Source organism: Protopterus annectens, chromosome 10.part0 (assembly GCF_019279795.1).
Source record: "Protopterus annectens isolate FY-2018-M chromosome 10.part0, PAN1.0, whole genome shotgun sequence".
NCBI lineage: Eukaryota > Metazoa > Chordata > Ceratodontiformes > Protopteridae > Protopterus > Protopterus annectens.
The window spans coordinates 369,594,873-369,608,957 of NC_056744.1; the positions used below are offsets into that span (position 1 = coordinate 369,594,873).

Sequence of the window (14,085 nt, forward strand, 5' to 3'; positions counted from 1 at the left end):
TTGCAAACCTCTGTAATGTCTGTGGATGGACTGAGGTTATGGTGCTGCACATTCTGTCTGTGGATGGACTGAGGTTATAGTGCTGCTAGTACTGTCTGTGGATGGACTGAAGTTATAGTGCTGCTAGTACTGTCTGTGGATGGACTGAAGTTATAGTGCTGCTAGTACTGTCTGTGGATGGACTGAAGTTATAGTGCTGCTAGTACTGTCTGTGAATGGACTGAAGGTATAGTGCTGCTCATTATGTATGTGGATGGACTGAGGGATGGTGCTGCTAGTTCTGTCTGCGGATCGACTGAGGGATGGTTCTGTAGATGAACTAAGGTTATGGTGCAGCTCATTCTGTCTGTGGGTGGAATGAGGTTATGGTGCTGCTTGCTCTGTCTGTGGATGGACTGTGGGGATGGTGCTGCTAGTTCTGTGTGTGGAATGACTGAGGTGTGGTGCTGGTTGTTTCATCTGTGGATGCACTGTGAGAATGGTTCTGCTAGTTCTGTCTATGGATGGACTGAGGTTATGGTGCTGCTTATTCTGTCTGTAGAGGGACTGAGGGGTGGTGCTGCTAGTTCTGCCTGTGGCTGGTGCTGCTAGTTCTGCCTGTGGCTGGACTAAGGTTATGGTGCTGCTAGTTCTGTATGTGGATGGACTGAAGGTTGGTCCTGCTTGTGGATATGGTTTAGAGTTCTTATGCATCTAGAGAGAACCTTAACAGATTGTTAGGAATATGTAACCTAAAGACACAGAACTGTAGTTCTGCATTCCATATGATGTGTACAATATTTGTGTACCATATAAGACTTTCTCTTAGTTACTTATTTTGTTTCTTCTTGTCAGACCTTTTTCTTGTTATGTAGTGAAGGATGTGGTTATTATACAGTGTTAGGTGTGTGTGTGTGTGTGTGTGTGTGTGTGTGTGTGTGTGTGTGTGTGTGGATGGAGACTAGCTGAGTAGGTGCAAAGAATTAAACCAATTATTTATGTGTTTATGTCAAGTGTATTGTATATCCTGTTCTATATCAACAAATATTATTTTGGAATTTTGTGTCCAAGAACAAATCTTCTTGAAAAAGGTACAATAATGTTTGGTTATGAAAGAAATGTCACTTAATTTACTTATGTTCTATGTGCCTTTATCTTGGGTTGTGGCTGAAAAGTGCCCTCCAACCACCCACAATATGTAGTTAGCATGTAAGTAATTAAATAACTACATTCCTAAGTGCAGTTAATAGGGTTACCAGCAGTTTTGTTTTGTGGAATTAAAAGTATTGTTGGTGTAACATCGTAAAGCAAGTTACTTATGGAAAGCAAAATTTAAATGTCTGGGTCATCTTAGGGCTCTCTACTGAAATGTCAGTGCTCGAAATGCAATTGCTGACAAGCTGAAAAAAGATTGAAAACCCAGGAAAAGAGTGCATCTCAACGATCATTGTTCTCCTTTAATCTTCTTTGTTGTAGTGCCAAGCCCCCCTGCACCCCCTGATGTTGCAAAAATTCTGGTAACTTGAAGCATGTTTTGTAAAATAAATACTTTAATTAGGGTATGGTATATTGCAAAAAAAAAAACATGGGACATATAAATGTGGCAATTGTAATGTCCACAGATTGATTTATGGATGACAGGTTACTATTTGGAACGTGTATAAAACAGTTGTAGCTAAGTGCCATTTTAACTGTAAGTCCCAAGGAGTTGTTTATGTCGCTATTTGTACACCATTGTGGGCATGTCAACTAGAACTCTGAGTGCATTAAAGAACATGTGTATGACATAAAGAAAAAGTCTGAACAATGTATTATTCAAACATAGTGTTAATTGTACAGATTGTAAAAATTTATATTGTTATTTTCTTGATTGAGAATTTCTGGATATGAGGAGAGGTGATTTTAAGAGTACGCTGTTGATGAAAGAAACAAACTGGCAATTTTGCCTTCAGGCACACAAGTTTCCTCTTCTAAATGAATTCATAAGTATTACATGTTTTTTTTTTTTAAAGAAGGAGATTGATCAAATTCAAATTTAACTTAATATATCTGTATAGTGTCTTATTTATGTGTTTTCATATTGTTAGATGGATTTTTATGTGCATGTTATTAACATTTGTTTAAGAATGCATGCTGTGATCATGTGATATTACTGGTCATGTGATTTCACCAAATTCAAATTTAAACTTAATATATCTATCTGTACAGTGTCTTATTTATGTGTTTTCATATTGTTTATGTGCATGTTATTAACATTTTTTTAAGAATGCATGCTGTGGTCATGTGATAATACTGGTCATGTGATTTCACCAAATTCAAATTTAAACTTAATATATCTGTACAGTGTCTTATTTATGTGTTTTCATATTGTTAGATGGATTTTTATGTGCATGTTATTAATATTTGTTTAAGAATACATGCTGTGATCATGTGATATTACTGGTCATGTGATTTCACCATGTTATTTTGTGGCTGTGGTATGTTTGTTATGTGTTCTGATGAAGTCTGGTTTATACTCTGAATGAAAGTGCTAAAGTGTAGTTTGGATTACATCACTGAAATCATTGAGTGGTGTTTTTTGCCTTTTGTTTGGTCTAGTACACCATTGACGAGGGGTTGTTTGAATAATTTAGAGGCACTATAGGAAAACATTTTTTTTTCAGATAGAGGAGGGTAGTGAAGTCAAAGCCTATCACTGAAAATTATATGTAAAACTCAATTCCTGGTTGACATTAAAACTTACTCAAGTCCAAATGCATATTCCATCATGGAGCATATGTGATGTGTGTACGTATAAACAGGACACTTAGCTGTGTGAAATAAACTCTGTTGCTTAGGAAGTAAGGCTGCAATTAATTAATAATCTGGTTACTTAAAGTAATCAAAGTCCAAAATGTATAAGGGAAGTAGGACTTCCTTTGTGAATAGATAATCCTCTGGGGTGTGCAGAGGAATGGTAAGTGTGATATTCAACCTGTGTCGTGGTAATAATTTTTTGTACCACATGCCTGAAAGCTGCAAAGCTGTGGAGGCTTAATAATCCAGAATCACAGAAATATACTAGGTACAGTGGAAAAATGCAATCCTAAGGTGAGAAGCAGTGTAGAGGGAGAAAAATCCTAAGGTAAGAAGCAGTGCAGGGGGAAAAATGAAGGTCGACTGTAGAAGCAAGTCCATTAGATGTGATCATCAAGGTAATACGTTACCATTAAGATAGATCAGTCAGTAAAGCACTGACAGTGGTCACCAAAGTCAGTGAATAAAATGAGTGGTGTAATCTCTGAGCCAAGCAGGTAGACGTAAGCCCTACAGTCAGATATGAGAACCACATAATTCCGGGCAGCAAGAAAATTAACAGAAAGAGCTTAATAGAAACCAATGTACCGCTTAACTAGGTGATGGGCAGAGTAACTGAGAGACAAGTAGTAAGTCAATTACGTGATCTATGAATCTATAGAAATGAGCCCATCAGAACAGGGGCTGCAATGCAGTCAAGTTATGTGAGACAGTGTTTCCAAGTAATGGAACCTAATGTGCATGTCCCTGTGTGATGAAACCTACAGTCAAGACAGTAAACACTCACAGATGAAGAGCGAAATGAGTGTCTGTCAGGACTTCTACAGAATTGAGTGAATGATGTGCCTGATGCCTCCGGCTGCACAGCTGAGCGAATGTTAAGGGCAGTATGATGCTAGAATGTACCTGCTGTGCAGTAAGAACTAGGTATTCTGGCAGAGTTTTTTTTTGTACTTTATATACTACTGTCTCACCTGCAATCTTGTAGTATTCCATTATTGGTTTGTTACTCTGATCCCTTCCACACCCAGAAACTTTAAGGATTTGTGTTTTTCTTTGCTGCCACTTTGGTAGTCTTTTCTTAGGAAGCACTGCTGAGAATCTTGGCTTATTTTCAGCAAGTATAAGGGAGTCCAGATGTATTTTGTTCATTGCACTGGACTGAATTGGTTTACACAAGCTGAAAAGTATTCTAATACTGAATGTAGCCATCATATAAGAATAGAAGGAACATGGATTTGGGGGTCTTGTTTCTGAAGTTTATAGCAGCTTGCAAGTATTTATAGGTGTAGAGATGATCAGAAGGTTTTGTCAGACTTGGGTGGACAGGCTCTTTTAAAATGATAAATAGAACTGCATAGGATTCTTCCAGAATGGTCCTACTGTAGACATGCATGCTTTGTGACCTTGGTTCAGTAACTATATTCCTGCATGAATAATTAGAGATGTCCTCTTTCTGTAACCTTGTGCATCATTTTGCATTTTGTAGATTCAGTACCCTCTCCACCAGTGCGTGATACAGGTCCATTCACCTCTGCCTTTCCAGCATGCTCCTCTTCTACCCCCTCGTTTGCTGAGCTGGCAATGGAAGATTCCCTGTTGCAGACACAAATGGGTAAGATGACTGCGGTGCCATAAAGCTACTAAATGTACTACTATACAATTTATAAAACCAATGTTGTACCGGTGTTATACTCTGCCTCTGTCAGATGCACCAGACAGGGGCAGTCTTAACAAGTAGTGCTGAATTTTTTTAATAACAAGGTATTATCATAAAAGGAAGGTCATATTTATAGCTGATGAATATTTACCTCATAAAGTGTGATATTTATCTAGAAGCTGTATAAACAACATTAGTAGGACTCAAGTAGGCTTAGGAATATAGACAGTGAGTTAAAGCAAATTTTGAGCATGTTCCAGAGAGTAGGGAAAGGCTGAAAAACCCATGCTTCTGAGAACGTTGTACTTTTTATCTTTCTTTTTGCTGCTCTGGTTCTTTGCACAACACATTATTTGTCTTGTTTTCTTTTCTTTTCTTGTTGCCCTTTAAAACTCCTTCCAGAACAGAGAGATCATTTTATATTCCAGCATCATATGTAACCAGTCTGCATCTATATTATCATCACATCTCCAACAGTTAACATTTGATATTTTGTTACTACAACCTTATGAGGAATTATAAAAGTTCTATGCAAATATTTCAAATAAATAATTTCCAGTACAGTGAAGATGAAGTTGTGTTCATCAATTTTTGTAGTAATATTTTATTCACATCAAAAAACTCTTCATTATTAATTCTTTTAGAGTAATCTCAACATTTTATTTCTACAAAAGAAATTTTTTGATAAGTATGACCTATTGTTACTTAAATTACTATTAATGTTAAATAAAAATTCTAGTATTTTGGGGACTTTTTTCACACGTAAATCTGAGGACTTTTATTTTATCATTTACAAAATCCTTACAACTTTGCAAACTCATCCAATTATCCTGTCTTAAATTATATCTGGCTAATAAATATTCTGCTGAATATATTTTATTACTATTTGTGAATGGATGCCAAAATATTAAACTACTGTGTTTAAAATCTAACATTTTACCTAAATTATGAGTGGTTAATCAATAGTGGATGCGATGTGAAATAATAAAAAACAAGGCTTTTTATTTTATAAGTATTATTTACATATCCCATAAATGTTGATAAAATGTAATTAATCAATGGGATAGAGAAAAAAATATTTCCACTACTCATACAATACTCTTTTAAGATCCAATAGAATTTATTAAATACAGTTTGTATATGCAGATCAACAAATAATTTATTATTGCTTAATAATATTTTTTCTTGTATTCATTTCCATTTAGAATCATATGAATTATTTAACCATTGAGCTATAATTTGGATCCTAGCTGATTTTATATACAAATCAAAAATAGGAAAACTACTACTACCATCTTCCTAACTTTTCATATGTCATTGTAATGAAATCCTATGTTTATTGGCGAACCATAAAAAATTAAGTAACATAGAGTTTATTTTCTTAAAGAAAGCTTTTATTTGGGGATAAGATTAAAGACTAAATATAAAACAAAATTTTAGGCAATATTACCATTTTTATTAACATAAGCCTATTTTCCATAGTAAAGATTAGTTTGTTCCAGCTTGAAATTAGTTGTGTTATCATGTTAATTATATTTGCATAATTTACTATCACTAGTTCTTTACTACTTGAAGTTATAGTAACTCCCAAATATATAATTTGATTATTATCCCAATTAAAATTACTATACATTTTAAGATTTGAATTAAAATCTTTGTTAATTAACAAAGTATTATTTTTGCTATGATTAAACTTCAATTTAGAAATCTCTTCAAAACATTCCATGGTTTTAACTGTATTGAATTAATATTACCAACAGTTAATAATATATCATTTGCAAGTAATTATATGATGTAAGAATAATTTTCATCTGTTGAAAAACATTTTATATTTTTATTTGATGTTACATGATTTGCAGAATGGAGAAAGCAGACATCCTTGTTTTGTACCCTTTAAAAATCTAAATGATTTGACTGAGTAGAACACATTTTGATAAATGCAGATGCATTGTTATACTGAAAAGGTATATTCTTCAAGAACTTTAAACAAGTAATTAACATTTGCAGAATCAAACACTTTGTCTAAATTTAAACATATAATTGAAATTTCTTTTTTTGTTTGCAAAATCTATTAAAGTATTAGGTCTAGTAATGTTATCATAAACTTTTCTGTTTAATTTAAATCCTGTTTGATCACTATTAATAATTCCTGACAAAGTAATAATCACTTTGCCAGTATTAACATAAGCATTTTATAATTTGTATTTAGAACTGAAATGGTTTGATATGAAGAACAAAATTTATTGCCTCTGTCTTGTTTTAATATAGGTGAAACAAGCAAACATCTCCAAGATGGGGAACATTTGGCGTATATTTAATATCATTAAATGCTTTAAACAAAATCTTTAATATATTATCTGGTAATAATTTATAAAGTTCTGGAATTATTCCATCCAAACCCAGAGCTTTATTAATTGCAAGATTTTTAATTTGATCTTTAATTTCCTTAAGCAAAAAAGGTTATTGATACTATTTGTTTGCTCTTTAGTTAGCTTATAGTTAATGTTTTCTTTCAGAAAGTTTAAAAGACTATTACTCTTTATCAAATTACTATTATTATTATTATTTATTTGCTCATAATGATCCCTAAAACATTCTAATATATCTTTATAAAAAGTAATGTTTTTATTTTTACTTTCATATTTATATATTTCCTTAATGTGGTTTAAATTATTCATTTTCTTTGATCTAATGGCTAATCTGTGTAAACTTTTAAGACTTTATTTTCCAAGTTTACTGAAATGTTATGACTAAGAATATCCACATATTTTTAATTTAAAGTTTATCATTCTAGATTATTACCTTTATCATTTGATTTAATTTGTAGCTTTAAAATATATATCTTAGTCTGTAACTCTTTCAATTTTCTGTCCCACACTCTTCTTTTACAAGCATACCAGTTTTTAATTTTACAGTTTAAATAAGGTTTCAAAGAATCCCAAAGAATGATCTCAGTAACGTCTTCATTATTATTAAATTCTAAAAAGGTCTTAATTTCATTAATAAACCAGTCTTTAAAGCCCTTAATTTTAATTCTATAAGCAGGAAGTCTTTACATAATATTAAATTATTTGCCTTCAATGTGAGATTAAAAGTAATTGCTTTGTGGTCAGTCAGTGGACAGGAAAGAACACATCTTTAGTTTTAGAGTATACGCTATTAGAAGTAAAAACCTTGTCTGTATTGATTTGGGTGCTTACAGTTAAGAGATTTAGATAGTCTTAAATCATAAATGTTTCTCTTATTCATTGTATTGATAAAGTGATTAAAGTGTCTTACAACTGATAATAGTCTAGATTTTCTGTTAGTAGTAGTGTCTTTCTCCGATAAACAAAATATCTTGCTATAATTACCTCACCTTTCATAAAAAAGTTATGATTTCTAAATATTTTTTAGAAACTTTGCTCCAATTCCATGGATCTGGTAAGAGTTAATAAATGTGTATTACTTGTTTAACTTATTTTACCATCAAACTTAACACCCCGTGCATTTCTCATCTACTTTTTGTGGATGGCTAAAAACTGTATTGCTCATCAGATGAGGAGTTGAAAACATGAACTACAAGTGGTTAAAAATTTGTCAGCTGATATAAGAATGACATTTGGGTCTTGATAAAAGAGCAAAAGAAACATTAAACAGGTAAGCTGCAGCACCAAGAAAATAACCTGGGACAAGAGTGTGACATAAATAAACTTGAACAGGAGAGAGAGTATAAATATTTGAAAATAGATGAAGGACTGACAGTAAAACTTGAACAAATGAAAATAAATCTCAGTAATGAATACTTCAGAAGGCTAAAACTAATATTGAAAACTGCCTTGAGCATCTAGGAGTAAAGTCCAAGCTATAAATCAATTTGCTCTTCCAGTTCTAACTTATAGTTTTGGGGTGATTGACTGTTCCGAAAAAGTACTGGATTGGTACATTAAAACAAGAAAAGAATGATTCATGCTTATCAAATGATACATAAAAATCAGTGTATTGCAATATTATGTATTCCTCATTCTGAAGGAGGTATGGGCCTCAAAGAAATTGATTACATGTGTAGATCTGCAATTATGAGGCTGCATACATATCTACGGACCTCATCAAATGCAACCATAGTGAAGTTTTAAAACGTGAGAAGTCCTCTAAGATGACATCTTTGCTCAGTTTAGCAGAAACATTTTGGTATCAAGAGGGAATGGAAATCACATCAGATGTATACAGAAAGCAAACAAGTGAATGTGACAACAAAGAAAAGAATATAAGGAAAGGGATCAGATGAGAAGGAAGGAAAGCTAGAAAAGCCAAAAATATAGTAGCAAGTACAGAGACCTCATGTCGACCAAGATGTGATGCAGAAATGTTTAAGAACAGGTGCCTTGAAACCAAAAGATGAAAGGCTAATGATGGCAACCCAGGACAGAGAACTACCAACACACTGGTTTAAAAATAAATTGAAAGGCTGGAAGAAACAGACAAATGCAGGTTCTGTAAAAAAAAGAAGTGGAAACAGTCACACATCTTGTTGCTGGGTATGATACACTGTCAGAGGGCCTGTATACTCAAAGGCACAATAATTTGATACAATTATTGCACTGGGTTTTGTGCAAACACCATTCATCCTTCCATCCACAGCCCCTTTTTCCCCATTTTTGCTCTCATTGTGGCTTCATCTTGGTGATGTTTGAGAAGAAATTAGCTCTGTTCTGTTTGTGAGATTTGATGTCAGATATGGGCATAGTGAAAACAATGTTTCCTAGAACTGATCCCTGTAGAACACCACTTTTCACAGCTCTTTGTTTGATAATGCCTTCCTCAATGTTTTTCCTGTGTTTTACCCTCTTGCCACTTGTTTTCCTCACTAACCATTTTACCAAATGCAATCACGTTCCCCTCAGATTGCCTTGTACCTTCCTATATGAGATGGAGTCAATGGTGTATGACATCAGCTTTAATGAGGTTCTGGTGTATGACATCAGCCAAATTTATGTTATTTGCCTCCTTAGTTATCTGTTTACCTGCTTTTGCTTCCACCCAGCAAGATTCACTTTAATGCCATTTACATTGCAAAAGACTGCCAGCTGCAGAGTTATCATGCAACAGAATACAAAAAACACACAAACGTTTTTATTTATTTTTGTGTCCATACTAGTACTTTGTAGCACCTATTTTATCACCTAACTTTGATTGTTTGATATTTCAGATGTTGTTCATAGTCAGTGTTACTTTACTGATTACTGTGTATTCCTGCCATGCAGAGCCCTACAACACGCCCAATTTCCCAAGTCTTTTTTTTATATCATCCCTAGCCAATGGACATCCAAAGACTGACATCTGAACATCATGGTATAAGGAGATTGTCCGTCTGAACCATGTTCAGTTCTTTCCTGCCATGCAGTCCGAAACCCTTCACATTGTATACAGCACATTCACAGTCCATTGATCAGCTCATTTTTTTTTTACAGAGATTCTTCTTTCCTTCTGTCTGATAAGTACTCCGTTGGAGATTTTTCTCTTCTAGGTTAATGTTTCAAAAGGTTAATAATTGTTTGAAGTGTGGGAAGCAAATTCTACATAAAGATTTTCACTCGTGTCTGTTCTGTTTGGGGCCTCAGCATGACCTCTCCTAATTGTCATAATTGCGCTAAATTCCAAGTGACATTTTTGAAGACATCTGCAACCTTAAATTCAGGGCTGAAGTTCTAGACAATTACATAGAGTTTTCCATTTTGGTTCCCACTACAGCTTCACAATCTCCAACTTCTGCCAGCATTATTCTGAAAAAAGCACAACTAAAAAAAAAAATACAAAGTAAAAGATACCAGAGACACAGTCAATGTCTAAGCCCATGCTACTAAGTCTACTGATGACTCAGTTGAGACACAGCTCCCTGGTCAGTTGAGTTCTAGGCCTGTACCCTGTGACACAACCCCCCAGGAGGCCACCATGATTCCAGGCCTACTGCTCACTCTTTCCGTGACACCAACATCAGTCAGATCTGAGATCGCTTTGCAGGTCCCAGCTACTGACAGTTATATTGCAGGTTATGAGGGCAACATCCAACCTTCCTAAGCCTTGGAAACCCAGACTGATATTGCAGACTGTTACTTTGATAAAACAGATACCTAAACCAAAAAGAACCATCCGCCTTACTCTTCTGTGTCCTCAGCCCTGTGTCATTTCAGCTCAAACCAAAGCACAAGACCTCTTAAAAATTGCCCAGGAGATTGTGGCCTTCATGAATCTGTGTAATGCAGCCACACTCAGTCCACTATCCCTAAAGACTCCCCATCCAAGAGGCCTAGGAAGATGGCTTTTTAAGAAGATTTATAATCTTCAGACTCTGAGGATGAAGAGGAATTGTCCTACTCTAAGCAACTTCCAACTCAACCTTATCCAGACTCAGATTTATGTCTCATCTGCCTCTCTCCCAGAGGACCTCTCTTTAGGGGGGGATTACCTTTCATAAAATGAAGGAGGAAGTTCATTGGGAAAGCAGACAATTCTCTCAAGCTTAGTCTCACTGTAGAGTATTACTGAGTTTACCTTCACTTAGATCAGTAGCTGTGACATCAGATTCCCTGTCATCTGTTCCTAGAAAGCCTGACCAGCTTTACAGAGTGCTTGGCTCCCACAAGTACATTTACAAAAACCCTAAAGCAGGTCCCTCAGTAGTTTCTGCTGAATCCACTAAAGGGATGCATCTGAACATCCCCTGCCTAATAACAGGAAAGCAGACTTTTGTTAAAAAAAAGAAGAATTCAAGCTGCTCAGTAAGCATCTAGCTTTTTTAATACCAATCTGGTACCTTGGCTATTCACCTTCACAGGATATGACATCAAACTTTAATGAACTGTTTTTATACAGGTAAGAACCCATTTAAAAGTAATCAATCAGCCAACTTTGAGATGTAATGAAATGTTTGATGAATATTGTGGTGACTTAAATGATAGTAGAAGCTTTTGTACGGGTTATGGGACATTGAATGTCCCCCCACCATGTATTAGTTCTTTCACACCATCAAAGAATTCTCCTGCAATTAGCTTGTTTGAACATGTGATGTCTAAAAATGTGGGAGCATGTGTTTGGAAAATATTTCCATTCTCAAAAGGCATACTGTGTATAAGGTTGAGTTGTTAACCTTACAGCAGCTTTGTGAATTTAGGCACAATTATGTATTCAAACAAACAGGTAAGGGTGACAATTGGGTAGTCATGAGTAAGGCCAATTATTTTATTATGGTACATAATTTGTTGGCCGATGAGATGGAGTATGTGAAATTAATGGACAACCCAGTTGCCTCCTAGGGGAAAGGCCTTTTTTTTTTATGTTTCTGATAGAAACATTAATATCCAATTGACCAGATCTTTTATGCTGTTCCCAAGGTACATATGAATTTGCAAAATTCTCAGTGTAGATCAGTCATTTCAGGTGTAGGCTCTTATTTACAGAATGTGGACATGTTTTGTATTCTCAACTTAAAAAATGGTTGCGTATGGTACCTGTTCATATAAGTAATACTCAACAACTATTAGATTGCTTAGAAGGGCTCACTTGGCACGATGATTTTTATTGGGCGACGGATATAAATTCACTGTACACAAATATACAACATGGTACCTAAGGCAATAGAAAATATGTTGGGCATGGGACCCCATATGTCATTTTTGATTTCCCTTGTGGGATTTTGTTTGACGCACAATTACTTTCGTTTTGAAGATGAAGATTTTTTTTTGCAGGTGAAGGTTACAGCTATGGAGGCATCCTTTGCCCCAACTTATGGCACTTTATATATGGGAGACATTGAAAGGAAGTTTTTGTATCCCACATAGATTTTTTTCTGAACACGTGGTTGTGTTTAAGACATACTATACCTTTAGGCCAACAACAACGGACATTCTCGGCAGCACTGGCAAAAGGGTTAAAGGAAAAAGACAAATGAACTAATCAGATACCTGTGCAAACTAATAACAACAGATGTGAAGGACTGGTTGCAGGTTAGTTTTACTAGTAAATTCACATCCAAAACATTTGAACCTACACCAGTTAATGATTCTTATAATGTTAAATTACACAAACTGTCTAAACTGTTAAATAAATACAGAACTTTAGATACTGAGAACTCATACCTAAAACAATGTATTTTGGAGGTTATTGTCCCTAAAAGATTATGGTTATGAAAATACCCTATTATACAACAACCCCCCATTAATATTCAAAAACGTGCACGCTGATTGGTCAGCATGCACATTGTAAATCCGAGTTATAGTAATGGAAAAAGGTCCGGTCGCCCAGACTTTTTCCATAACTGTAACTCTTTTTTTTACAGCAACACTATCTCGCTATGTTAAACGAGTTTAACATAGCGAGACAGCTTTAAAAAAAGCAACGGAGATTCTCCGTTGCGTTTTTTAAAGCCGTCTCGCTATGTTAAACTCCTTTAACATAGTGAGACAGTTTGTAAAAAGCAATGGAGACCTTGCTTTCTCCATTGCTTTTTTTCAAAACTGTCTCGCTATGTTAAATGGATTAAACATAGCTAGACAGCTTGAAAATAAGAAACGGAGATTCTCCGTTGCTTTTTTTAAAGCTGTCTCGCTATGTTAAACTCATTTAACATAGTGAAACAGTTTGTAAAAAGCAACTGAGATCTTGCTTTCTCCGTTGCTTTTGCCCACAGCTCTGATGTACTGCGTGGACATACGCATGCGCAGTACATCAGAACTGCCACGGAATACCAGACAGCTGTGGAAGGGCAGCAAGGAGGCATTATACAATGCCATTATTTAAGAAAAGTAATTTTTTTTTCTTAAATAATGTCATTGCATAATAGCAATAAAACACTTCGCCCTCATGACCAAACCACACCAACCGTGGGTAAATCCAGCATTACCCACACCCAGGCGTGGGTTATTGCTGTAATAATGAACTGATAGTGATTTTCACAATGAACTGTTGGATATATTTAACAGGTGTGGACTGGATATTCTCAAGGCTATGATTAAAGAAAATGATACACTGAAATGTGAACTACATAAGGATATTGAGGTTTTAAATGGGTGTATTAAAGATGATTTAATTCATCCTCTCTTCCTACTGAACAAAGTAAGTATTACAACATAATGGCTGAAATTGATGAGAAATGTGATGATTTGCTAAAAATGAAACTGAAGAAGTTAGAGAGAGATTTAAATGAATACAAAAATAAAATGAATTACCCCAAACCTAAGTATGTTTACAAGACCTGGGAACCAGTGGGGGCGAACCAGATGAGCGAGGTAGATCAAAACAATGAAGTACAAATAGGGGAACGCATGAATGAATTAGATGATTTTAATGAACCCCCACCCCTGAGGAGATCTGAAAGAATTAAGAACATGGACAATAACTATTATTACCAAAAACAGAATTTTTGGAGGGGAGGGAGAAGTGGGAGGGGGAGATACTAAATACTTCAAGTATCCCTCACCCCGACTTGGAAAGTGATAACATGATTAAGTAGGACAAGAACAATGTATGTTGGTTTATCATCGATGGCTACAGTATATACAACTTCAGTGGAACTGAACTGAAAAATGAACATTTTAGCCTTCTATCTAGAGGTATGAAGTTCATACCACTAAGAAAGGGAGATCTAGCTAAAAGTTTAATGGATGTGAAGATGT

At 35.0% G+C, this 14,085-nt stretch overlaps 1 protein-coding gene across 7 annotated transcripts in view; it reads left to right on the forward strand.

Annotated features, from left to right (window-relative positions):
- Positions 1 to 14,085, forward strand: part of LOC122813133 (phosphodiesterase 4D interacting protein) — a 1,898,306-nt gene that overhangs the window by 1,840,283 nt on the left and 43,938 nt on the right. For all 7 annotated transcript variants that reach the window (XM_044085281.1, XM_044085280.1, XM_044085276.1 and 4 more), the window contains one exon: positions 4,265 to 4,390. In XM_044085281.1, the coding sequence (XP_043941216.1) occupies positions 4,265 to 4,390 (126 nt within the window). The remainder of the gene's footprint in view (positions 1 to 4,264; positions 4,391 to 14,085) is intronic.